The 25,511-nt window shown below is 46.5% G+C and overlaps 1 protein-coding gene across 4 annotated transcripts in view; it reads right to left on the bottom strand.

The window, feature by feature from the left end:
* SGCE (sarcoglycan epsilon) overlaps positions 1 to 25,511 on the bottom strand; it is a 105,365-nt gene that overhangs the window by 75,365 nt on the left and 4,489 nt on the right. For 3 of the 4 annotated variants that reach the window (XM_040352314.1, XM_040352316.1, XM_040352315.1), the window contains exon 2: positions 8,548 to 8,649. The exons of the other annotated variant lie outside the window; for it this stretch is intronic. In XM_040352314.1, coding sequence (XP_040208248.1) covers positions 8,548 to 8,649 — 102 coding nt within the window. The remainder of the gene's footprint in view (positions 1 to 8,547; positions 8,650 to 25,511) is intronic. 4 annotated transcript variants of the gene reach the window in all.

The following is a 25,511-nucleotide window of genomic DNA, read 5'->3' as shown; positions in this document are numbered from 1 at the left end:
AATATATATATATTTTTTAAATTGTTGCTCTTTTTTTGTTTATAGCGCAAAAAATAAAAACCGCAAAATACCACCAAAATAAAGCTCTATTTGTGGGAAAAAAAGGACGTCAATTTTGTTTGGGAGCCACGTCGCACGACCGCGCAGTTGTCAGTTAAAGCGACGCAGTGCCGGAAGCTGTTATTTCGCCTGGGCACGAAGGGGGTTTATGTGCTCAGTAAGCAAGTGGTTAAAGAAGCGCATTTGTGAGGTCAGGCAATGATGTGGACCTTGCTTTATTTTTATTTATTTTTATGTGATGAGATTTGTACCTATATTTATTAATAAAACGGTAAACATGTATTCTAGCTATTTATTGCTTGTATGTGTTGTGCCTCATATAAAGTCCCAGGGCAAATAAAATGTTTTTATGGATATGTTTATGTAGGGATGGAGGCGCATCACCGGGTGCATCAGATCACATTATAATTTGTTGCAACATGGTGGCATACTACCACTTGTACGCTGCCAGGGATTGACAGTGATTTCAGAGAAGGAAAATTATAGAAAATATAAAAAAAAAAATGTCCATTATATAGTCTAGTATTCATTGGCCCGGATTCCCTAAGCACTTGCGCCGACGTATCTCAAGATACGCCGCGTAAGTGCAAATATGCGCCGTCGTATCTGTGCGCCGTGCCCACAAAACTAAGATACGCCTAAAAACAGGCTTCATTCCACCGACGTAACTTGCCTAAGCCGGCGTAGAGTGGGCGCATATTTACACTGAACGCATGTGGCGCTTCCATTGATTTTCTATTCAAATATGTAAATGAGGGAGATACGCCTGTGACGGTATCGGTATGATATCCCCGTCAAGCATTCCCTCCTCTCCATACAAGAACATCACAGGATTCCCCACACATGAGTCAAGACTGGATGCTGGAACCAAGACACTTTATTGACACAAAAACTCAGCTTATATGTGGTTACAGCCTGTTAGGAACGCCCCCCTCACACAGTGGGGTTTCCCATACAGATTATAGGAGACAAGTCGGAGCCGACCATGCAGACACGTTTCTTTAGATAAAGACATCAGGGGAGTTAATTAATACACTGAAGCAATCAGAATAATTAACATACTACTTCTCTAATCATTTAGCCTGATGATACAATACACATCTTTTAGGGGTAAACTCAGATCTTCTTTACACAACACAATAGATCAATTAACCTTTAGAATAGTGAGGGGACATTAGCACGTCAATAACCGGTCAGAGGAATGAATCACACATGAAATTCCTTTCTACCTCGACAGACATGGCTAGCAGGGAGCAGTAAACTGAGACATATAGGCAAATGTATCACAATGGCCCCCCTTTTGCTCCCTGCTCCGGCAAATCCGGTTGGACATTTCCTGGTCCAGTAGGGTTGACGGGTTTAGAGCTTTTAGTCCGAGGTTAACTCCGTTTGGCATGACTGACCTCCCTTGGCAACTGCTTCAGACTCAGGTATGTCACCGGGTCGTCAGATCACACGCCGGTCAGTCCCCAAGTCTTTGTGCGATCTGCAAAGTCACCAGAAGTCAGTGTGAAGACAGCGAATGGGTCTGTGCGCCGCCGTCTAGGTGTCCCGCTATGGGAGGGGGCAGGTTATGGCTCTGAAGTGACAATCACAGGAGATTCATAAAAAGAAAAAGTTATATTTGTTGAAATGCTGTAGCACTGATGCTCAGAGTCCGGGGGGGGGGGAGAGGGGACTCAGAGCCCCATAAGGTCAGCCACCCCCTGCTCCCTCCGCAGCCGCCGGTTCTCCTCTTGGAGCTTCTCCAGCTCCATCTCCAGTTCATGGAGCCTGGGGGGGGTCAGCCTGCTGTGACCTCAGGTGGTTGTTCTCCTCCTCCATGCGGCTTATGCACTCCTCCAGCTCTATGTACTCACGGATCAGCTCCTGCTTGCTCATGTCCTGCAGGCTCTCCACGTGGTCCTTCATCATCAGGAACTGGGTGGTGGTGTAAGGGGCCACCGGTGGGCCCTTGGCGAACATCTCGGCCCGCATCTGGGACGCCCGCTGCGACTCCCTCTCCTCCAGTCGCTTCTTCTCCTCCCAGGTCAGCTTGTTATACGGCTTCCAGGACCTCTTCTTCTTGAAGGGTGGCGGGCGGTGCCTCTTTCTGCCCAGCTCCCTCCAGGGCCCCTCCGGCTCAGGGCTGGAGCCCATGACCAGCTGACAATGGTGTTCCCTGTTGTCCGTAATAGCAGATTGTACCATGAGGGCTTCGTAAGGGGTGCCCAATGGTTCTTCCCGACCCCGCTCCTGGGGATCCCAAGCCGAGTCTACACAATGGGCTGCTGCTGGTGGGCGGTACCCAGGTTGAGACCAATTTGACCTGGTGTTGTCATTCATGGGGCAATTCTGCTTGAAGTGACCCAACTGTTTGCACCGGAAGCAGCGTTGTTCGTTGTCCTCCTGGCGTGGATAGCGAGGGCTAGATGTCACCGGTCTGTTAGGAGGTTGGTATCTAGCGGCTGGTGGGTGTGAGGGCACCGTTTGTGGTGGAGGTTGTTCCTGTGGTGTGATCTGGTTCGTCTTGCGAGTATCCGCATATTCATCCGCCAACTTAGCGGCCTCTGGTAGAGTCATGGGCCTGCGATCTCTCACCCAATCTTTGACATCCGTCTGGATGTGATTGTAAAATTGCTCCAGGAGCATTAGTTGCAAAATGTCCTCTGCGGTGGTGGCCTGGCTGCTGTTAGCCCAGTTAGAGGCCGACCGGGACAACTGGCATGCCCATTCCGCATAAGAGTCTTTCGTGGTTTTGCGTGAGTCCCTGAACTTCTGTCGGTGGGACTCTGGGGTTACTGCATAACGAGCCAGGAGCACTTCTTTAACCCTGGCGTAGCTATGGATATCCTGATCTGGCACGGTCCGGAAAGCATCAGAAGCTTTGCCTGACAGTTTGCCTGACAATATTGCAACCCAGTCTCCTCTAGCTATTCGGTGCAGGTTACATTGTCGCTCAAAATCCGCCAGGAAGTTATCAATCTCACAGTCCTTTTCATCAAAAGCTTTAAAAGCGCTAAACGGAATCTTCCTTGCGTCTGCTGTGCTGTACTCACTGTTTGGAGAATGTGCGGCTGCTTGTTGGACTGCTGCCAGTTTTAACTGTAGTTCTGCGTCCCTTATTTGTTTATCCTTCTGTAGTTCTGCATCTCTTATTTGTTTATCCTTCTGTAGTTCTGCGTTTACTAACAGGTCCATCACTTTCAGCACCACATCCGGCGTTGGGTTCGGGCCGAACCACGCTAGATTCTCTGGGCCATATTCTTAAACAAGTTACGTAGGCGTATCAACAGATACGCCTACGTAAGTCCCTTTCCTATGTTTAAGTGTATTCTCAAAATGAGATACACTTAAACATGCCTAAGATACACCAGCCTGCGCCGTTGTATCTTAGGCTGCAATATTTACGCTGACCGCTAGGTGGCGGTCAGCGTAGAATATGCAAATGACTACTCACGCCGATTCTCGAACGTACGCTTGCCCGCCGTAGTGTTTTAACGTCGTTTCCGTAAGCGATACGCGGCGTAAAGATAAAGATGCCCCCTAGGTGGCGTACTCAATGTTAAGTATGGCCGTCGATCCCGCGTCGAAATTTCAAAATTGAACGTCGTTTACGTAAGTCGTCCGTGAATGGCGCTGGACGCCATTTACGTTACAGTCAAAACAAATGACGTCCGTGAGACGTCATTTAGCGCGATGCAAGTCGGGTAATTTACCCGACGGAGCATGCGCATTACGATCGGCGCGGGAGCGCGCCTAATTTAAATGATCCACGCCCCCTGCCTGGATCATTTGAATTAGGATGGCTTACACGGGTGGACTTTACGCGATGCCGCCGCAAGTTCACAGGTAAGTGGTTTGGGAATCCGGCACTTGCCACTTAAACTTGCGGCGGCGTAACGTAAAGTACATACGTTCCGCCGCCTGAAATGTATCAGAATATGGCCCTCTCTCATTAGCTTGTTGGCTGGCGATTCCTCCTCCTGAATCCCTGGTGTCTCCATCTCTTGTACTGCTGGCGTTGCTGCAATCCCGTCCTCCTGGTCTAGCTCCATTGATTCTGCTATGATGACCCGCTTGGTTTTGTTGCTAGCAATCCTTCCACGAACTTCCAGTAGTTCTTCCAGTGTCTGCTTGGAATCCGGGTGTAAAGGAGAGTAGAAGGGAAAATCCCGCTGCTACCAACCAATTGTGACGGTATCGGTATGATATCCCCGTCAAGCATTCCCTCCTCTCCATACAAGAACATCACAGGATTCCCCACACATGAGTCAAGACTGGATGCTGGAACCAAGACACTTTATTGACACAAAAACTCAGCTTATATGTGGTTACAGCCTGTGAGGAACGCCCCCCTCACACAGTGGGGTTTCCCATACAGATTATAGGAGACAAGTCGGAGCCGACCATGCAGACACGTTTCTTTAGATAAAGACATCAGGGGAGTTAATTAATACACTGAAGCAATCAGAATAATTAACATACTACTTCTCTAATCATTTAGCCTGATGATACAATACACATCTTTTAAGGGTAAACTCAGATCTTCTTTACACAACACAATAGATCAATTAACCTTTAGAATAGTGAGGGGACATTAGCACGTCAATAACCGGTCAGAGGAATGAATCACACATGAAATTCCTTTCTACCTCGACAGACATGGCTAGCAGGGAGCAGTAAACTGAGACATATAGGCAAATGTATCACAACGCCGATTCACGATCCTACTTGCGCCTGACGCAGGCTACGACTGGTGCGCGTAAGTTGTACGTACGGCGTAAAGTTATGCCCCATAAAGGAGGTGTAACTCAGCAGCATCCATGCAAAGGGCTGCACCAGGGAACACAAGCCGACGTATTTTACGTAGGACGTAAATATGACTAGACGTAGGTTACGTTCACGCCGTAGGCAGTGATCTGACGTATCTTAGGCAGTTGTTCCGACGTGATTGTGAGCATGCGCACTGAGATGCGCCCACGGGACGGCGCATGCGCAGTTGGCGATACGTATCTGTCTGGCGCTCGGCCCATCATTTGCATGGGGTCGCGCCTCATTAGAATGGCTCACGCCCCCTTCCACTTACGCCGACTTACGCCTGAGAAACTCAGCGCAGATTTGGGAGGAAGTGCTTTGTGAATTCAGTGATTGCCTCTCTGCGCTGTGTCGGCGTAGCATAAAGGAGATACGCTACGGCGGCATAAAAATGCGCCAGTGTCTTTGAATCCGGGCCTTTGTGTGTAAATATATAACTGTGCAAACGATCAGTACCTCTTATTTCCAGAATTTTTATCTTAAACTGTTTTAGAGTTCTATTTGCTGAGCTATTTATCTCTATGCGACCAATTGAAATGCAGAGTGTTTGGCTGAGTGTTTCGGGTTATAATATATAACTGAATGTTAGAAGAAAATGTTCTGGGCTTCTAATGAAAGGGCTCACATGTGCAGCTATGAACACATGGAATCCAATGTACAATAGGACATCTACAGTAACGTCATGAATACAAAACCTCCTTTGTGCCTCGCCATTACTACGGGGCCATCTGACTTGTGTTAGAGCAGCCCACTCCTCACAAGCTTGTGTCCAAGTTTCCGAGGTCTCATCTGTTTTGACGGCACGGCGAGAAAAACACTTCTAACCAGACAAATGTGAGTCTGGGCGAGGACAAATGATCTTATTTCTATTATGTACATGGAGCAAGATGGCAAACATGCCGGGTCCACATCCAAATTGAAGATAACATATCATTAAAAAAGTAAAAGTGCAACTGGAAAGTGTAGAACAGTGGCGGCTGGTGCTCAATTTTTTTTGGGGGGCGCAAACAAACTGAAAAAAAAAACCCATCAATTTCCGCAACTGTGCCCATCAAACGCAGCCACTGTGTCATCAATTTCCGCAACTGTGCCCATCAAACGCAGCCACTGTGCCATCAATTTCCACAACTGTGCCCATCAAACGCAGCCACTGTGCCATCAATTTCCGCAACTGTGCCCATCAAACGCAGCCACTGTGCCATCAATTTCCGCAACTGTGCCCATCAAACGCAGCCACTGTGCCATCAATTTCCGCAACTGTGCCCATCATACGCAGCCACTGTGCCATCAATTTCCGCAACTGTGCCCATCAAACGCAGCCACTGTACCCATCAATTGCCGCAACTGTGCCCATCAAACGCAGCCACTGTGCCATCAATTTCCGCAACTGTGCCCATCAAACGCAGCCGCTGTGCCATGAATTGCCGCCACTGTGCCCATCAAATGCAGCCACTGTACCCATCAAACGCAGCCACTGTACCCATCAAATGCAGCCATTGTACCCATAAATTGCCGCCACTGTGCCCATCAAACGCAGTCACTGTACCCATCAAATGCAGCCAATGTACCCATAAATCGCAACCAGTGTGCCATCAAACGCAGCTACTGTACCAATCAATTGCTGCCAGTGTGCCCATAAATTGCTGCTACTGTGCCCATCAATTCCTAACCAGACAAATGTGAGTCTGGGTGGGGACAAATGATCTTATTTCTATTTTGTACATGAAGCAAGATGGGAAACATGCCGGGTCCACATCCAAATTGAAGATTACATATCATTAAAAAAGTAAAAGTAGAGCAACTGCAAAGTGTAAAACAGTGGTGGCTGGTGCTCAAATTTTTTTTGGGGGGGGCGCAAACAAACTGAAAAAAAAAAACCTATCAATTTCCGCCACTGTGCCATCAAAGGCAGCCACTGTGCCCATCAAACGCAGCCACTTTGCCATCAATTTCCGCAACTGTGCCCATCAAACGCAGCCACTGTGCCATCAATTGCCGCCATTGTGGTCATCAAACGCAGACACTGTGCCTATCAAACGCAGCCACTGTACACATAAATTGCCGCAACTGTGCCCATCAAACGCAGCCACTGTGCCATCAATTTCCGCAACTGTGCCCATCAAACGCAGCCGCTGTGCCATGAATTGCCGCCACTGTGCCCATCAAATGCAGCCACTGTACCCATCAAACGCAGCCACTGTACCCATCAAATGCAGCCATTGTACCCATAAATTGCCGCCACTGTGCCCATCAAACGCAGTCACTGTACCCATCAAATGCAGCCAATGTACCCATAAATCGCAACCAGTGTGCCATCAAACGCAGCTACTGTACCAATCAATTGCTGCCAGTGTGCCCATAAATTGCTGCTACTGTGCCCATCAATTCCTAACCAGACAAATGTGAGTCTGGGTGGGGACAAATGATCTTATTTCTATTTTGTACATGAAGCAAGATGGGAAACATGCCGGGTCCACATCCAAATTGAAGATTACATATCATTAAAAAAGTAAAAGTAGAGCAACTGCAAAGTGTAAAACAGTGGTGGCTGGTGCTCAAATTTTTTTTGGGGGGGGCGCAAACAAACTGAAAAAAAAAACCTATCAATTTCCGCCACTGTGCCATCAAAGGCAGCCACTGTGCCCATCAAACGCAGCCACTTTGCCATCAATTTCCGCAACTGTGCCCATCAAACGCAGCCACTGTGCCATCAATTGCCGCCATTGTGGTCATCAAACGCAGACACTGTGCCTATCAAACGCAGCCACTGTACACATAAATTGCCGCCACTGTGCCCATCAAATGCAGCCACTGTACCCATCAAATGCAGCCACTGTACCCAAAAATTGCCGCCACTGTGCCATCAAACGCAGCTACTGTACCAATCAATTGCTGCCAGTGTGCCCATCAATTGCTACCAGTGTGCCCATCAATTGCTACCAGTGTGCCCATCAATTGCCGCTACTGTGCCCATCAATTGCTGCCAGTGTGCCCATCATTAGCTGCTACTGTGCAAAACCAACTGCGCAGAGCCGGTAAGTATAAAATTTTTGTTATTTTAAAGAAAAAAAAAACTACGCTTAGAATCACTTTTAACAGTTATTTTGTTACACTTATTGCACAGAAACTACAACACTGTAATCTTGTATCATGAGAGCCACACTTAGTCGGGGACATGATTGTTATTACAGTAGAGGAGGGGAGACATCCCAGGTAAGATGTTTTATACACACAGTTTAGGCTGTAACTCACACATAAGGGCTCATGCATACGGGCGTAATAAAACCACTGGCTCTCAATGCCTGAGGAGGACCATGATGGCGGCTGTGGCAGGATTCCTGTATCACAATTGGACAATGCTTAAATTACTAGGGAGGTAAGAATGTGAATTGAGGACAACAAAGCTGAATGGGTAAGAAGTGATTAAAAAAAAAAAGCTAAGAAGAAAAGCGAAGATCAACTTTACGCAGAAATACTAACCATGGATGCCGAATTTTCGCCATTAGTTTTACACCACACAAGATTCACTTGATGTCGGCAGTGTATACGCGGTATGGATCTGAATGCCTATGTGCATGAGCCCCCATAACTCACCTCCTAGTATAAAGCCCCCATTAACACAGAACAGATGTAAGTGTGTTTTATTACAGACAGCATTGGGGGGGATTATTCATTGCAACCTAAACTCACCAGAACTCTTCTCAGCAGGATTTAGTCTGCCGAGTAGACGAAGGCTCGGCCGTTTGGCCATCCGGTAAATGGACTCGTCATCGGCCCAGCTTAGCAAAATCACTTTGCAGAACAAAAGAGAACAATGTCGGATTAATATAGAGATCTGTACAGAAGGGGAGACAGATGGATCACAGGGAGGGGACTTTATAGTCATCACATTGCTGGGATCTCCAGATCAATGTGAGCTGGCGCCATCTGGTGGTTGCCGTTGGTATTACACGTTAAGCATTACAAGTTAAACAGCAATTCTAATGTCATTTTACACTATTTTCACTGCCATCTTCTTCCCTCTAATTAGAACCCTCAAACATTATATATATTTTTTATCCTAACACCCTAGAGAATAAAATGGCGATCGTTGCAATACTTTCTGTTACGCCGTATTTGCGCAGCGGTCTTACAAGCGCACTTTTTTGGGAAAAAATTACACTTTTTTTAATTAAAAAATAAGACAACAGTAAAGTTATCCCCATTTTTTTTAATATTATGAAAGATAATGTTACGCCGAGTAAATTCATACCCAACATGTCACGCTTCAAAATTGCGTCCGCTCGTGGAATGCCGACAAACTTTTTTACCCTTTAAAATCTTCATAGGCGACGTTTAAAAAAATCTACAGGTTGCATGTTTTAAGTTATAGAGGAGGTCTAGGGCTAGAATTATTGCTCTCGCTCTACCAATCGTGGCGATACCTCACATGTGTGGTTTAAACACCGTTTACATATGCGGGCGCTGCTCGCGTATGTGTTCGCTTCTGCGCGCAAGCTCGTCGGGACGGGGTGCGTTTTCTGGCTCCTAACTTTTTTAGCTGGCTCCGAGATTCCAAGCAAATTTGTCAAACCCTGACTTACACCAGTGCTGGTGATAATAATGCGCTCGCTGACACCAGTGCTGGGGGTTAATAATGCGTTCGCTGACACCAGTACTGTTGTTTTTGAAGTTTGAAAGTTTGCATGCGGCCCCCCATGGCATATGAAAACTTGTCTTGTGGCCCTCAGGTAATTTGCGTTTGAGACCCCTGCTATAGAGGGTAAGCGGATCGTGCCAATAGTTGTTTAAGAGAACATATGAGCCTTGCCTCACCCCACTTCACCGGATCTGTGCACAGCTGTAATTGGCTGTTTAATACAATGACATAGAGAAGGCATTACTAAATGGTGGACCACAGTTTGGACCTGAACAGTTCTACCCAGACCACCAGCTAGTCCCAAACGAAGATTGCCCATCTCCTCTAGAATGATTGCTTATTAAGACTGCCAATGTCCTGACAGTCAATGATGTCTCATGAATACCTGGCACCAAAAGGTATAGGGGCACTCTGACAGGGAAACCTGATGGAAGGGGGCAGTCCGATGAAGACACCTGGTGTAAGTGGCCAGTGGCCACTCTGATGGGGACACCTGATGGAAGGGGGCACTCTGATGAAGACACCTGATGGAAGGGGGCACTCTGATGGGGACACCTGATGGAAGGGGGCACTCTGATGGGGACACCTGATGGAAGGGGGGGCTCTGTTTCGAAACACTTGATGTAAAGGAGCACACTGATGGGGACACTTGATGAAAGGGGGGACTCTGAATGGAACACCTGATGCAAGGGGGAACTCTGATGGGGACACCTGATGGAAGGGGGCACTCTGAATGGAACACCTGATGGAAAGAGGCACACTGATGGGGACACTTGATGGAAGGGGGGGACTCTGAATGGAACACCTGATGCAAGGGGGAACTCTGATAGGGAGACCTGATGCAAGGGTTCACTCTTATGAAGACACCTGATGGAAGGGTTCACTCTGATCGAGACATCTGATGGAAGGGGACACTCTGATAGGAACACCTGATGGAAGGGGCCACTCTGGTGGTAACACCTGATGGGAGGGGACACTCTGATGGAGACACCTGATGGGAGGGGACACTCTGCTGGGATAACCTGATGGAAGGGGGTACTCTGATGGGGACACCTGATTGAAGGGTGCACTCTAATGGGGACACCTGATGGATGAGGGTACTTTTGTAGAGACACCTAATGAAAGGGGGCTCTCTGATGGAGACACTTGATGGAAGGGGCACTCTGCTAGGAACACCTGATGGAAAGGGGCACACTAATGGGAACACCTGATGGAAGGGGACACTCTGATGCAAACACCTAATAGAGAGGGGGCACTCTGATGGGGATACTTGATAGAAGGGGGCACTCTGATGGGGATACCTGATGGAAGGGGGTACTCTGATGAGGACACCTGATGGAAGGGGGCACTCTGATGAGGACACCTGGTGGAAGGAGGCACTCTGATGGGAAACCTGATAGAAGGGGGCACTCTGATGGGATACCTGATAGAAGGGGGAACTCTGATGGGGATACCTGATAGAAGGGGGCACTCTGATGGGGATACCTGATGGAAGGGGACACTCTGATAGGAACACCTGATGGAAGGGGCCACTCTGGTGGTAACACCTGATGGGAGGGGACACTCTGATGGAGACACCTGATGGGAGGGGACACTCTGCTGGGATAACCTGATGGAAGGGGGTACTCTGATGGGGACACCTGATTGAAGGGTGCACTCTAATGGGGACACCTGATGGATGAGGGTACTTTTGTAGAGACACCTAATGAAAGGGGGCTCTCTGATGGAGACACTTGATGGAAGGGGCACTCTGCTAGGAACACCTGATGGAAAGGGGCACACTAATGGGAACACCTGATGGAAGGGGACACTCTGATGCAAACACCTAATAGAGAGGGGGCACTCTGATGGGGATACTTGATAGAAGGGGGCACTCTGATGGGGATACCTGATGGAAGGGGGTACTCTGATGAGGACACCTGATGGAAGGGGGCACTCTGATGAGGACACCTGGTGGAAGGAGGCACTCTGATGGGAAACCTGATAGAAGGGGGAACTCTGATGGGATACCTGATAGAAGGGGGAACTCTGATGGGGATACCTGATAGAAGGGGGCACTCTGATGGGGATACCTGATGGGAGGGGACACTCTGATGAGGACACCTGATGGAAGGGGGCACTCTGATGGGAAACCTGATAGAAGGGGGCACTCTGATGGGGATACCTGATACAAGGGGGTACTCTGATGGGGACACTTGATGGAAGGGGGCACTCTGATGGGAAACCTGATAGAAGGGGGCACTCTGATGGGGATACCTGATACAAGGGGGTACTCTGAAGGGGACACTTGATGGAAGGGGGCACTCTGATGGGGATACTTGATAGAAGGAGGCACTCTGATGGGGACACTTGATGGAAGGGGGCACTCTGATGAGGACACTTGACAGAAGGGGGCACTCTGCTGGGAACATATGATGGACGGGGACTTCATGACTTTGGATGTACTTTAAATCTGAAATGTGGTTGGCTGTCATTAGGCAATGCAAACAATTTTTTGCATCATCCACTCTGATAGAAGAGAAGTTTGTGATCCTGCGTTGTTTCCGGTTCCAGAGAAATACAGCTTTTCAGGATGGATACGTTCATGTGTTTCTCCTACTTTTATTGAATATTACAAGTTAATTTCTATTCTTCCTGTTTGTTCTTTTAATTATTTTGCATATATTCTTTAATCAGGATGTGTACTTACAATGTGTATTTACAAAAGGCCGCGGTCTATTAAAATCCATGCAAATGTATTTTAGAATAGACTCAAATGTCCGAAATGGCAAAAATAAAGGATATCTAAACCCAAGAACAACAACTTCAATCTGACCTCCAGCCTTCTCTTCAGTCTTGCACAGTTGTAAGGGATCCTCTCCTGGACTGAAATTGTTTCACTGCACACTGTGAGCGTCAAACATTCCCATAGACAATCCTAAACCTTGTGGACAACCTTCCCAGAAGAGATGAAGCTGTTATAGCTGCAAAAGGTGGGCCAACTCAATATTGATCCCTACGGACTAAGACTGGGATGCCAAAAAGGCAGGTGTCCCAATAGTTTTGGCAATATTATATATATATAGTTTATATTGGCTATTAACAATCAGTTGCACAGCTGCAATGAAAAATCACCATATTATGTCTAATATGATTATTTTTTTACGATTGTAAGCACCATCTAGTGGCCATAATGCAGTATTTTTCCTAAAATAGCTCATCTAGAAAAATACTGCATTATGGCCACTAGATGGCACAGACCATTCACCATTTTTTTTCATCCAATTTAGGTTTACATCTACTTTAACCACTTCCGGACCGCCGCATGTACATGTACGTCCACAGAATGGCACGGACAGGAACATTGGCGTACCTGTACGTCCCTGCCCAGACGTGGGTCGGGGGTTCCGATCGGGACCCCCCCTGTACATGCGGCGGTTCTCGTGACTTCAGGAGCGATCCGGGACGAGGGCGCTAGCCGCCCCCTCGCGATCGCTCTCCGGAGCTGAAGAACGGGGAGAGCCGTATGTAAACACGGCTTCCCCGTGCTTCACTGTGGCGGCGCATCGATCGTGTCATTCCTTTTATAGGGAGACTCGATCGATGACGTCAGACCTACAGCCACAGCCCCCTACAGTTGTAAACACGCACTAGGTGAACCCTAACTCCTACAGCGCCCCCTGTGGTTAACTCCCAAACTGCAACTGTAATTTTTACAGTAAACAATGCAATTTAAATGCATTTTTTGCTGTGAAAATGATAATGGTCCCAAAAATGTGTCAAAATTGTCCGAAGTGTCCGCCATAATGTCGCAGTCACGAAAAAAATCGCTGATCGCCGCCATTAGTAGTAAAAAAAAAATAATAATAATAAAACTATCCCCTATTTTGTAAACGCTATAAATTTTGCGCAAACCAATCGATAAACGCTTATTGTGATTTTTTTTACCAAAAATAGGTAGAAGAATACGTATCGGCCTAAACTGAGGAAAAAAAAATGTTATATATGTTTTTGGGGGATATTTATTATAGCAAAAAGTAAAAAATATTGCATTTTTTTCAAAATTGTCGCTCTATTTTTGTTTATAGTGCAAAAAATAAAAACCGCAGAGGTGATCAAATACCACCAAAAGAAAGCTCTATTTGTGGGGAAAAAAGGACGCCAATTTTGTTTGGGAGCCACGTCGCACGACCGCGCAATCGTCTGTTAAAGCGACGCAGTGCCGAATTGTAAAAACCCCTTGGGTCATTTAGCAGCATATTGGTCCGGTCCTTAAGTGGTTAACATAAAGAAATGTGGAAGAGCAAGCAAGTGTAAAAAATGTGAAACTTAAAATGTTTCCTCGCAGTGACCACACAGGAAGTAAGGAGTTATTTACCCAAATGGAGACACAGCAGCAAAAAGTCATCTACAGTAACTTTGTGTCATCTGTTTTATTTTTTTTTCTTGGATCTAAAAATGGTAACAGTATCTTTCATCTCTATTAGGAAATAGACAGCGCTGCCAAAATTCCTACTGTGGGCGCAGTCAGTAATAATTTATTTTCCCTTTATTTCTCTATGTCAGCCGATTTTGTGTTTGAAAGGGAAAGTAGAATTGCCCTGTGAAGTTTATGTAATGAGATCATTTCTATATAAATACATCCAGTTTGTGAAATATATTAAGGTAATTAACACGGGTGTAATACTGTATAGCCAGCTGTATACTAGTCTATGGGGCCCATCCACACAGCTGTATACTAGTCTATGGGGCCCATCCACACAGCTGTATACTGGTCTATGGGACCCTTCTACACAGCTGTATACTAGTCTATGGGGCACATCTACACAGCTGTATACTGGTCTATGGGGCCCATCCACACAGCTGTATACTAGTCTATGGGGCCCTTCCACACAGCTGTATACTAGTCTATGGGGCCCATCCACACAGCTGTATACTAGTCTATGGGGCCCATCCACACAGCTGTATACTAGTCTATGGGGACCCATCTACACAGCTGTATACTAGTCTATGGGGTCCATCCACACAGCTGTATACTAGTCTAGGGGCCCATCCAAACAGCTGTATACTAGTCTATGGGGCCCATCTACACAGCTGTATACTAGTCTATGGGGTCCATCCACACAGCTGTATACTGGTTTAGGGGCCTATCCACACAGCTGTATACTAGTCTATGGGACCCATCCACACAGCTGTATACTAGTTTATGGGGCCCATCAACACAGCTGTATACTAATCTATGGGGCCCATCTACAGAGCTGTATACTGGTCTATGGGGCCCATCAACACAGCTGTATACTAGTCTAGGGGCCCTTCCACACAGATGTATACTAGTCTAGGGGCCCTTCCACACAGCTGTATACTAGTCTATGGGGCTCTTCCACACAGCTGTATACTAGTCTAGGGGCCCTTCCACACAGCTGTATACTAGTCTATGGGCCCTTCCACACAGCTGTATACTAGTCTAGGGGCCCTTCCACACAGCTGTATAATAGTCTATGGGACCCATCCACACAGCTGTATACTAGTCTATGGGGCCCATCCACACAGCTGTATACTAGTCTATGGGCCCTTCCACACAGCTGTATACTAGTCTATAGGGCCCATCAATACAGCTGTATACAAGTCTATGGGGGGCCCATCAATACAGCTGTATACAAGTCTATGGGGGGCCCATCAATACAGCTGTATACAAGTCTATGGGGGGCCCATCAATACAGCTGTATACAAGTCTATGGGGGGCCCATCAATACAGCTGTATACAAGTCTATGGGGGGCCCATCAATACAGCTGTATACTGGTCTATGGGGCCCATTTACACAGCTGTATACTATTCCATGGGGCCCATCTACACAGCTGTATACTAGTCCATGGGGCCCATCCACACAGCTGTATACTAGTCCATGGTGCCCTTCCACACAGCTGTATACTAGTCTATGGGGCCCATTCACACAGCTGTATACTAGTCTATGGGGCCCATCCACACAGCTGTATACTAGTCCATGGGGCCCTTCCACACAGCTGTATACTAGTCTATAGGGGCCCATCTACACAGCTGTATACTGGTCTATGGGGCCCATCCACACAGCTGTATACTAGTCTATGGGGCCCATCCACACAGCTGTATACTAGTCAATGGGGCCCATCTACACTAGTCTTGTATAGCCACTAGCAATATTCACTGTATTCTACCGGCAGGGGTGGCTCCCCCCGCCCCCCCCCCCCCCGGTAGAAGACAATTGCTCGGCAGGAGGGATTCCTCTGTCTGCACTGTCTGTGTGGACGGGGGAATTGTGCAAATTTCTTTCCTGCAACCACGGGTTGCAAAAAAAAAAAAATTACCGTCTATGGCCTGCCTAAGCCTTACTTTACTGCAACCTTCCCTGGCAGACAGGGCTGTGCTGTGTGGCAGAGCTGTGTAAATCTCAGGACTGGATGGACGGAAATACAACTCCTTTGGTAGGTAAAGCAGCCCCTGTGTATTTATTTTGTCCGGAGTTCCTGCCACCTGCACACAGACACCGAGCAATGAATTCAGGAAGAGACCCCCTGCTTGTGTTATAGTGTATCCAGACAATAAGCTGATCGCTCAACCCGGCTCGGCTTTCCCTTATTTGGCCAAATATTAGATAGATCTGTGTTGTGCCAATGCCACAAAACACGCAGGGGGAGGGGCCTCTCTGATGGATATCAAGCCTCATATAAAACCAGCCAACGCTGCCAGTCTTAAAGTGACATTACCCTCTGCTTTAACCACTTCCATACCGCGCCTATTCTGACACTTCACTCCTTCATGTAAAAATCATAATTTGCTAGAAAATTACTCAGAATCCCCAAACATTATGGGGCAGATCCACAAAGAAATTACACCGGCGAATCTATTGATACGCCGCGTCATTTCAAAGTTCCCGCGTCGTATCTTTGTTTTGTATCCACAAAACAAGATACGACGGAATGAGGGATCGGACCGACAGGCGTACGTCTTAGTACGCCGTCGGATCGTAGGTGTATATTTACGCTGGCCGCTAGGTGGCGTTTCCGTCGAATTCCGCGTCGAGTATGCAAATTAGCTAGATACGGCGATCCACGAACCTACGTCCGGCCGGCGCATTTTTTTACGTCGTTTGCATTCGGCTTTTTCCGGCGTATAGTTATATCTACTATATGGTGGCGTACTCAATGTTAAGTATGGCCGTCGTTCCCGCGACGAAATTAGAATTTTTTACGTTGTTTGCGTAAGTCGTTCGCGAATAGGAATTTGCGTAGAATGACGTCACCGTCGTAGGCATTGGCTTGTTCCGGTTTAATTTCGAGCATGCGCACTGGGATACTCCCACGGACGGCGCATGTGCCATTAAAAAAAAACGTTGTTTACGTCGGGTCACAGCGTATTTCCATAAAACACGCCCCCATCACATCGATTTGAATTGCACGCCCTTACGCTGCCAAAGATACACTACGCCGCCGTAACTTACGGCGCAAATTCTTTGAGGATTCGGGAAAAAAAAGTAAGTTACGGCGGCGTAGTGTATCTTAGATACGCTACACCCGGCGGAATAATGCGCTGCTGTACGTGGATCTGCCCCTATATATTTTTTTTAGCAGACACCCTAGGGAATAAAGTGGCGGGCATTGCAACTTTTTATCTCCCACAGTATTTGCGCAATCATTTTTCAAACGCCCTTTTCTTGGAAAAAAAAAAACGGTTTCATGAATTAAAAAGTAACAAAACAGTAAAGTTAGCCCAATATTTTGGGATAATGTGAAAGATGATGTTAAGCCAAGTAAATAGATACCTAACATGTCACGCTTTAAAATTGCACACACTCATGGAATGGCGCCATACTTCTGTACTTCATAGGAGACGCTTTCATTTTTTTTTACAGGTTACCAGTTTAGAGTTACAGAGAAGGTCTAGTGCTAGAATTATTGCTCTCGCTCTGACGTTCGCAGCGATACCTCACATGTGTGGTTTGAACGGCGTTTACATATGTGGGCGGGACTTACATTCGCGTTCGCTTCTGAGCGTGAGCTACTAGGGAGAGGGGCATTTTACATTTTTTTTGTTATTATTATTATTACTATTTTTTTACTTAATTATTTTTTATTTTTAAACTTTTTTTTTACATTTTTTTTTGATCACTTTTATTCCTATTACAAGGAATGTAAACATCCCTTGTAATAGGAATAGTGTGTGACAGGTCCTCTTTATGGAGAGAGGCGGGGTCAATAAGACCCCACATCTCTCCTCCAGGCTGGAAAGCATGAGATCGGGAAAAAATATTATACAATGAATTATACAAAAAATATATTAGTTAAACCCACAAGTGATTTTTTTTTTACCACTACTCTTCTTTATATTGGCTTTTGGAATTTACAAATGCAGCAATTTAGAAATCAGATGAAAGGTTTAGCGCTGGGAAACACCTTTTGAAAGATAAAAAGTACATTTTATATCCAACTATATAGATCAGACCAAAATGAGGGACAAATGAAGAGGAGAGAGGGACAGAGGGACATTGGGCCAGATTCATGTAGGGGAGCGGCGGTGTAACGTATCGTAGATACGTTACACCGCCGCAAGTTTTCATCGCAAGTGCCTGATTCACCAAGCACTTGCGATGAAAACCTACGCCGGCGTCCTCCGGCGCAAGGCGGGCCAGTTCAAATGGGCGTGTGCCATTTAAATTAGGCACGCTCCCGCGCCGGACCTACTGCGCATGCTCAGTTTTGTAATTCCCGTCGTGCTTTGCGCGCCGTGACGTCATTTTTTCGAATGGCGACGCGCGTAGCGTAATTCTGTATTCCCGGACGGCTTAAATTTAGACGCGGGAACGACGGCCATACTTTATACAGCAATACGATTGCTGTGTAAAGTTAAGGCACCAAAAACGACGACTAACTTTGCGACGGGAAACTAGACTAGCGACGACGTAGCGAACGCGAAAATCCGTTGTGAATCGCCGTAACTCCTAATTTGCATACCCGACGCTGGTTTACGACGCAAACTCCCCCCCAGCGGCGGCCGCGGTACTGCATCCTAAGATCCGACAGTGTAAAACAATTACACCTGTCGGATCTTCTGGCTATCTATGCGACTGATTCTATGAATCAGTCGCATAGATAGAAACAGAGATACGACGGCGTATCTCATTTGTGAATCTGGCCCATTGTTCCAAATCAGGGACAGTTGGGAGCTAAGGGGAGGAGTTATTCAAATATCAAAAAGTCTTGATAGGTGGATATTTGTCTGGAGGCGTGGCCATTCCTAGACAGACTGCATAAAGCATGCCAAAGATAACACCCACATGTGATGCTGAGCCTCCCTGATCAAAGATCTGAAATCCAATGAATGGAATAGATAGGCCAGGGACAAGCAGGCTGGGGAGGAAAGGGGTAGATGACGCTGGACATCCTCCAGCAAGGGAATGAGGTGGTATAGGAAGAAGTTCAGGACAGCCGCACTCCAAAAATTGCCTTTATTTCAGTGTGAAAGAGCTGACGCGTTTCACACTATCAAACAGTGCTTAATCATAGGGGTTAGGCTAGGATTAAGCACTGTTTGATCATGTGAAACACGTCAGCTCTTCTGTCCGTTCTGCTGTGGCATGTGTTTTTGATCTCGTTTTTTGAATAAAAGGCAATTTTTGGAGTGCGGCTGTCCAGAACGTCTTCCTATCTCATTGCTATGTGCATTGCCAGCACCTGTGGCTTCTAAACTGGAGGAGAGGTTTTCTGTTGTCTGACCTACCTGGAGCAGTGCTGTCCCTTTCCCTAAGGGAATGAGGTGGGCCATATTTAGAGTTGCCACTTTTTCTTAAAGGGGTTGTAAAGGTTTGTTTTTTTATTTTCTAAATAGGTTCCTTTAACCACTTAAGGACTGCCTCCTGCACATTTACGTCGGCAGAATGGCACGGCTGGGCACATCCATGTATAGGTACGTCCTGTGCTAGTACCCAGCCGTGGGCGCGTGCCCGCAACCCGGTCCGAAGCTCCTTGACCGGGACCCATGGACCCGATCGCTGCTGGAGTCCCGCGATCGCTCCCCGGAGCTGAAGAACGGGGAGAGCCGTGTGTAAACACAGCTTCCCCGTTCTTCACTGTGGTGCCGTCATTGATCGTGTGATCCCTTTTATAGGGGGACACAATCAATGACGTCACACCTACAGCCACATCCCCCTACAGTTGTAAACACACTTCAAATCACACATAACCCCATCAGCGCCCCCTTGTGGTTAACTCCCAAACTGCAATTGTCATTTTCACAGTAAACAATGCATTTTAAATGCATTTTTTGCTGTGAAAATGACAATGGTCCCAAAAATGTGTCAAAATTGGCCGCCATAATGTCGCAGTCACGAAAAAAATCACTGATCGCCGCCATTAATAGTAAAAAATAAATAATTAATAAAAATGCAATAAAACTATCCCCTATTTTGTAAATGCTATACATTTTGCGCAAACCAACCGATAAACGCTTATTGGGATTTTTTTTTACCAAAAATAGGTAGAAGAATACGCATCGGCCTAAACTGAGGAAAAAAATGTTTTTTTTATATATTTTTTGGGGATATTTATTATAGCAAAAAGTAAAAAATATTGCATTTATTTCAAAATTGTCGCTCTATTTTTGTTTATAGCGCAAAAAATTAAAACCACAGAGGTGATCAAATACCACCAAAAGAAAGCTCTATTTGTGGGGAAAAAAGGACGCCAATTTTGTTTGGGAGTCACGTCGCACAACGGCGCAATTGTCTGTTAAAGCGACGCAGTGCCGAATCGCAAAACCTGGCCGGGTCCTTTAGCTGCATTTTGGTCCGGGTCTTAAGTGGTTAAGCTAGTGCATTGTTGGCTCACTTACTTTTTCCTTCGATTTCCCTTCTAAATGTTTTTTTTTCTTTGTCTGAATTTCTCACTTCCTGTTTCTCCTTAGTAAGCTTTCCACCATCATCCGAGCCGTTCTGGCTGGGGGTTAGTCAGTCAGAACAGCTTACTGAGGAGGAACAAGAAGTGAGAAATTCAGACAAAGAAAAAAAACATTTAGAAGGGAAATGGAAGGAAAAGGTAAGTGAACCAACAATGCTCTAGCTTAAAGGAACCTATTTAGAAAATAAAAAACAAACCATTACAACCCCTTTAAAGCCCAAGCTGTACACTTTTTTTGTGTTAGTATACAATATAGGATTGTAACCAGGGCTTTTTTTTCAGGGGGAACTTGGGGGAACTCAGTTCCACCACCTCTGGCTCAGACCCTTTGGTGTCCGCTCACCACAATCACTTGTAAACCCAGAAGTCTGGTTTCTGTGTTTACAAGTGACAGCTCTGCACTCTGTATGTAATGCAATCCTGGTATTTAATGCCCCTTTAAGACCCTTCTACTGTTTGCGAAAACTGAACGGGGTCGTGCTTGAGTTCCTGCACCTATTTTCTGAGAAAAAAAGCTCTGATTGTAACAGACCTGGAACATCTTTGGGCACTCCAAAGAGAATAGTAATGCAGGGTGCTTAGTGCCCCCTCACCCTCCTGTCAGGCCCTGTTCCAAGCCACATTCCTGTCTGAATATTGTATCCGGGGTTCAGGCAGACTTAAACCCGGACACAAGATTCAAGGACCGCACTGTCTGGGTGAATCTCAGACAGGTGGCAACCCTAGCTGTATTTGACCTAATGGAGCTTCTAATACACAATGTAAGAAGCTCACAGTGTGCAGTGAAATCAGAGTAAGCAACTTGGGTTCAGGAGAGGAGCCGCTACAACTGTGCAAGACTGGAGGGAGCGCCGGAGACCAACTTACTGGACAAAGTATATATTCATTTTAACCAGTTAAGGACCGGCACACGACTAAATACGTTGATAGAATGGCACGACTGGGCATATGGACATACAGTTACGTCCCCTTTAAGAAGCCCGGCGGCGCGCGACCCGGTCCTGAGCTCCATGACTGCACCCGCGGACCCGATTGACGCCAGTGTCCCGCGATCGGGTCACAGAGCTGAAGAACGGGGAGAGGTGAGTGTAAACAAACCTCTCCCCGTGCTTCCTAGTCAGACTGTCACTGATCGTCTGTTCTCTGTCATAGGGAACGACGATCAGTGACGTCACACGCACAGTCACGCCCCCCTACAGTAGTAATCACTCCCTTAGGGCACACTTAACCCCTTTAACGCCTCCTACAGGTTAACCCCTTCACTGCCAGTGCTATTTTCACAGTGAGCAGTGCATTTTTATAGCACTGATCGCTGTAAAAATTACAATGGTCCCAAAATAGTGTCAAGTGTCCGATGTGTCCGCCATAATGTCGCAGTCACAATAAAAACCGCTGATCGTCGCCATTACTAGTAAAAAAAAAAATATTAATAAAAATGCCATAAAACTATCCCCTATTTTGTAGGCGCAAACCAATCTATAAACCCTTATTGAAATTTTTTTTACCAAAAATATGTATATGTATCGGCCTAAACTGAGGAATTTTTTTTTTATATATATATATATTTTTGGGGATAATTATTATAGCAAAAAGTAGAAAATATTGGCCCGGATTCATAGAGCAATTGCGCCTGCGTAACCATAGTTACGCAGCGCAATTGCTTACTTGTGCCGGCGTAACGAATGCTCCTGATTCAGGAACCTTGTTACGCCGACTGCAGCCTAAGATATGACTAGCATAAGGCTCTTATGCCCGCATATCTTAGGCTGCATTCTTGCGATGGCCGCTAGGTGGCGTTCCCGTTGTGCTCAGCGTATAGTATGCAAATTGCATACTAACGCCGATTCACAACGTTACGCGAGCCCTGCGTACGCAGTTTACGTCGTTTGCGTACGGCGGTTTTCGCGTAAGGCTGCCCCTGCTATTAGTCATTTGCCGCAATGCACGTTGGGAAAGTTTCCCGACGGAGCATGCGCTCTACGATCGGCGCGGGAACGCGCCTAATTTAAATGATTCCCGCCCCCTACGGGATCATTTAAATTGCGCGCGCTCTTACGCCGGGCATTTTGCCGGAGCGCCCACGCAATTTACAAAGCTACTGCTCCGTGAATCGCGGGTAGCGCAGAAAATTTGCGGGGGTGCAGGGCAAAAACGTTGCCCTGCGCCTCCGTAAAAACTGCGCAAAGGTACCTGAATCTACCCCAATGTGTTTTTTTGTTTATAGCGCAAAAAATAAAAACCGCAGAGGTGATCAAATACCACCAAAAGAAAGCTCTATTGTGGGGAAAAAAAGGACGTCAATTTTGTTTGGGAGCCACGTCGCACGTCTGCGCAATTGTCAGTTAAAGTGACGCAGTGCCAAATAGCAAAAAGGGGCCTGGTCCTTTAGCTGCATAAAGGTCCGGGGCTTAAGTGGTTAAGGGTCAGTTCACACCACATGCAGTCCAGTGCGTTTTTGATCTGCATCAAAAACGCATGGAGAGTAGGTATTATGGTTTCCAATGGCATAGTTCACACCAGTGCGTTCCAGTTCCAGAAAAAATAGTAGAACATGCTGCATTTTTCCTGCACTGGACTGTACTGGAACGCAGTAAAATGCACTTGACCCTAGTTTAGTGAAAAAAAGCAAACAGAAAAACGCATCAAAAACGCACATGCAGAAACGCATCGGGCACAAATCTGGAGTGCGTTTTTGTGGTGTGAATTGGTCCTTAAAGCGGGGGTTCACCCAAAAAATATTTTTAACATTACATTCAGCCAGGTTGTCAGAATGACAATCGGCTGTTTTTTTTTATTTTATCCCCGTACATACCGTATTTTCACCGCCGCTTCCGGGTATGTAATCTGCGGGACTGGGCTTTCCTAATTGATTGACATCCTTCCGACCGGCGCATACAGCGCGTCACGAGTTGCCGAAAGAAGCCGGTCTGCGAGTCGGCTCTATACCGACTGCGCACCGCGCACCGACGTTCGGCTTCTTTCGGCAACTCGTGACGCGCTGAATGCGCCGGTCGGAAGGATGTCAATCAATTAGGAACGCCCAGTGCCGCAGATTACATACCCGGAAGCGGTGGTGAAAATACGGTATGTACGGCAATGAAATAAAAAAAAAATGCCGATTGTCATTCTGACAACTCGGCTCAATATAATGTTAAAACATTTTTTTTTGGGTGAACCCCCGCTTTAAGGTTAAGAAAAAAAGAGAGGGAAAAAATGCACTGGACTGCATCAAAAACGCACCAAAAAAATGCACCAATTCACACCAGATGCAGTTCTGTGCACTTTTTTTCTGCACTAGAAATGCATGCACAGTGGCCCAGATTCAAAAAGCAATTGCGTCTGTGTAACCATAGTTACGCAGCGCAATTGCTTACTTGCGCCGGCGTTTTGAATGCTCCTGATTCAGGAACCTCGGTAACGCCGATTGCAGCCTAAGACTCTTATGCCAGTCATATCGTAGGCTGCATTCTTGCGATGGCCGCTAGGAGGCGTTCCCGTAGTGGTCAGTGTATAGTATGCAAATTGCATACTAACGCCGATTCACTACCCTACGCGAGCCCTGCGTACGCAGTTTACGTTGTTTCCGTTCGTCGGGTTTCGCGTAAGGCTGCTCCTGCTATTAGCAGGGGCAGCCAATGCTACGTATACCCGTCGTTCCCGCGTCGCAAAGTTTAAATTTTACGTCGTTTGCGTAAGTGAATCGTGAATGGCGCTGGACGCCATTTACGTTCACTTTGAAGCAAATGACGTCCTTGCGACGTCATTTGCCGCAATGCACGTCAGGAAAGTTTCACGACGGAGCATGCGCACTACGTTCGGCGCGGGAACGCGCCTAATTTAAATGATCCACGCCCCCTACGGAATCATTTAAATTACGCGCCCTTACGCCAGGCATTTTTGAGGAGCGCCCACGCAAATTACGTGGCTACTGCTTCGTGAATGAAGCGTAGCGCAGATAATTTGCGGGGGCGCAGGGCAAAAACGGGACGCTGCGCCTCCGTAAGAAGTGCGCAGCGGTACCTGAATCTGGCCCAGTGTTTTCCATGTATTCCAATGGCTCTAGTTCACACCATGCAGTCAGGACCAGTCAGTGTTTATGGTGCAGAAACTGACTGCATGGTGTGAACTATACATGGAAAACACTGTGCATGCATTTTCAGTGCAGAAAAAAAGCACATGGTGCCATCTGGTGTGAACTGGCCCATAGAAACGCAGTCTGGATGCGTTCCAGGTGCTTTTCTGTATGCGCATTTTTGACGCGTCCCAGTGCATTTTTGATGCGTTCTTGGTGCAGTCCAGTGCTCCCCCCCCTCCTATTTTTTGTTAACCTTAAATAAGGTGTGTGTTCCAGAGCGTTTTGGGTGTGTTTACGTGCGTTCCAGTGCGTTTTTTGTGTGCGTTTTACAGCATTCCAGTACAGGAAAAATGCAGCATGTTCTTCTTTTTTTTCTGGAACTGGAACTGCAAGCACTGGTGCGAACTATGCCACACTGGTGTGAACTATACCACCTACTTTCCATGCGTTTTTTGATGCAGAAAAAAAAACGCACTGGTCTGCATGTGGTGTAAACTGGCCATAAGTGTAACATAGCAGATAATACACATTTTTTTTTTTCGTATTTTGGATGGAGTATGGATTGGGTAAAACCCCTGTCAAGCTTTATCCTATTCTGGAGATTTTTTTCACTTCCTGTTCTGATAATACAGCAGGAAGTGACATGAAATCTCTCAGACAGTTGTTACTGGAATAGGGGTCCCCAATAGAAGATTTCATCTTTCTTCCTGTTCTGGTGACAACACAAAACATTAATTTTGGTCACCAGGACACAAGAGGGGGGTTAATCAACCAACAGAAATACAAACCAGAAAGAGGTACAAACCCTTCCCCACTTCCAAGAAAAATATACACTATCAATATGACTTCCATCAGCCCTTAAAGTGACCAGACAGTTCATTTCCACAACAATCTTCCCATAAGATGAAATGTGTGTTTCACATATTATATGGATGTTATTTAACTGTAAAATCCTCCATTGCATAGACATCCAAAAGCCCAGATACTGCTCTCGGGTGCCGCCATCTTGGAAGTGATGTCAGCAGACTCATCTAT

The sequence above is a fragment of the Rana temporaria genome, chromosome 5, assembly GCF_905171775.1.
Source record: "Rana temporaria chromosome 5, aRanTem1.1, whole genome shotgun sequence".
Classification (NCBI taxonomy): domain Eukaryota; kingdom Metazoa; phylum Chordata; class Amphibia; order Anura; family Ranidae; genus Rana; species Rana temporaria.
The sequence above is the reverse complement of the archived record's forward strand: the minus strand, read 5'-3'. Positions and strand labels throughout refer to the sequence as shown.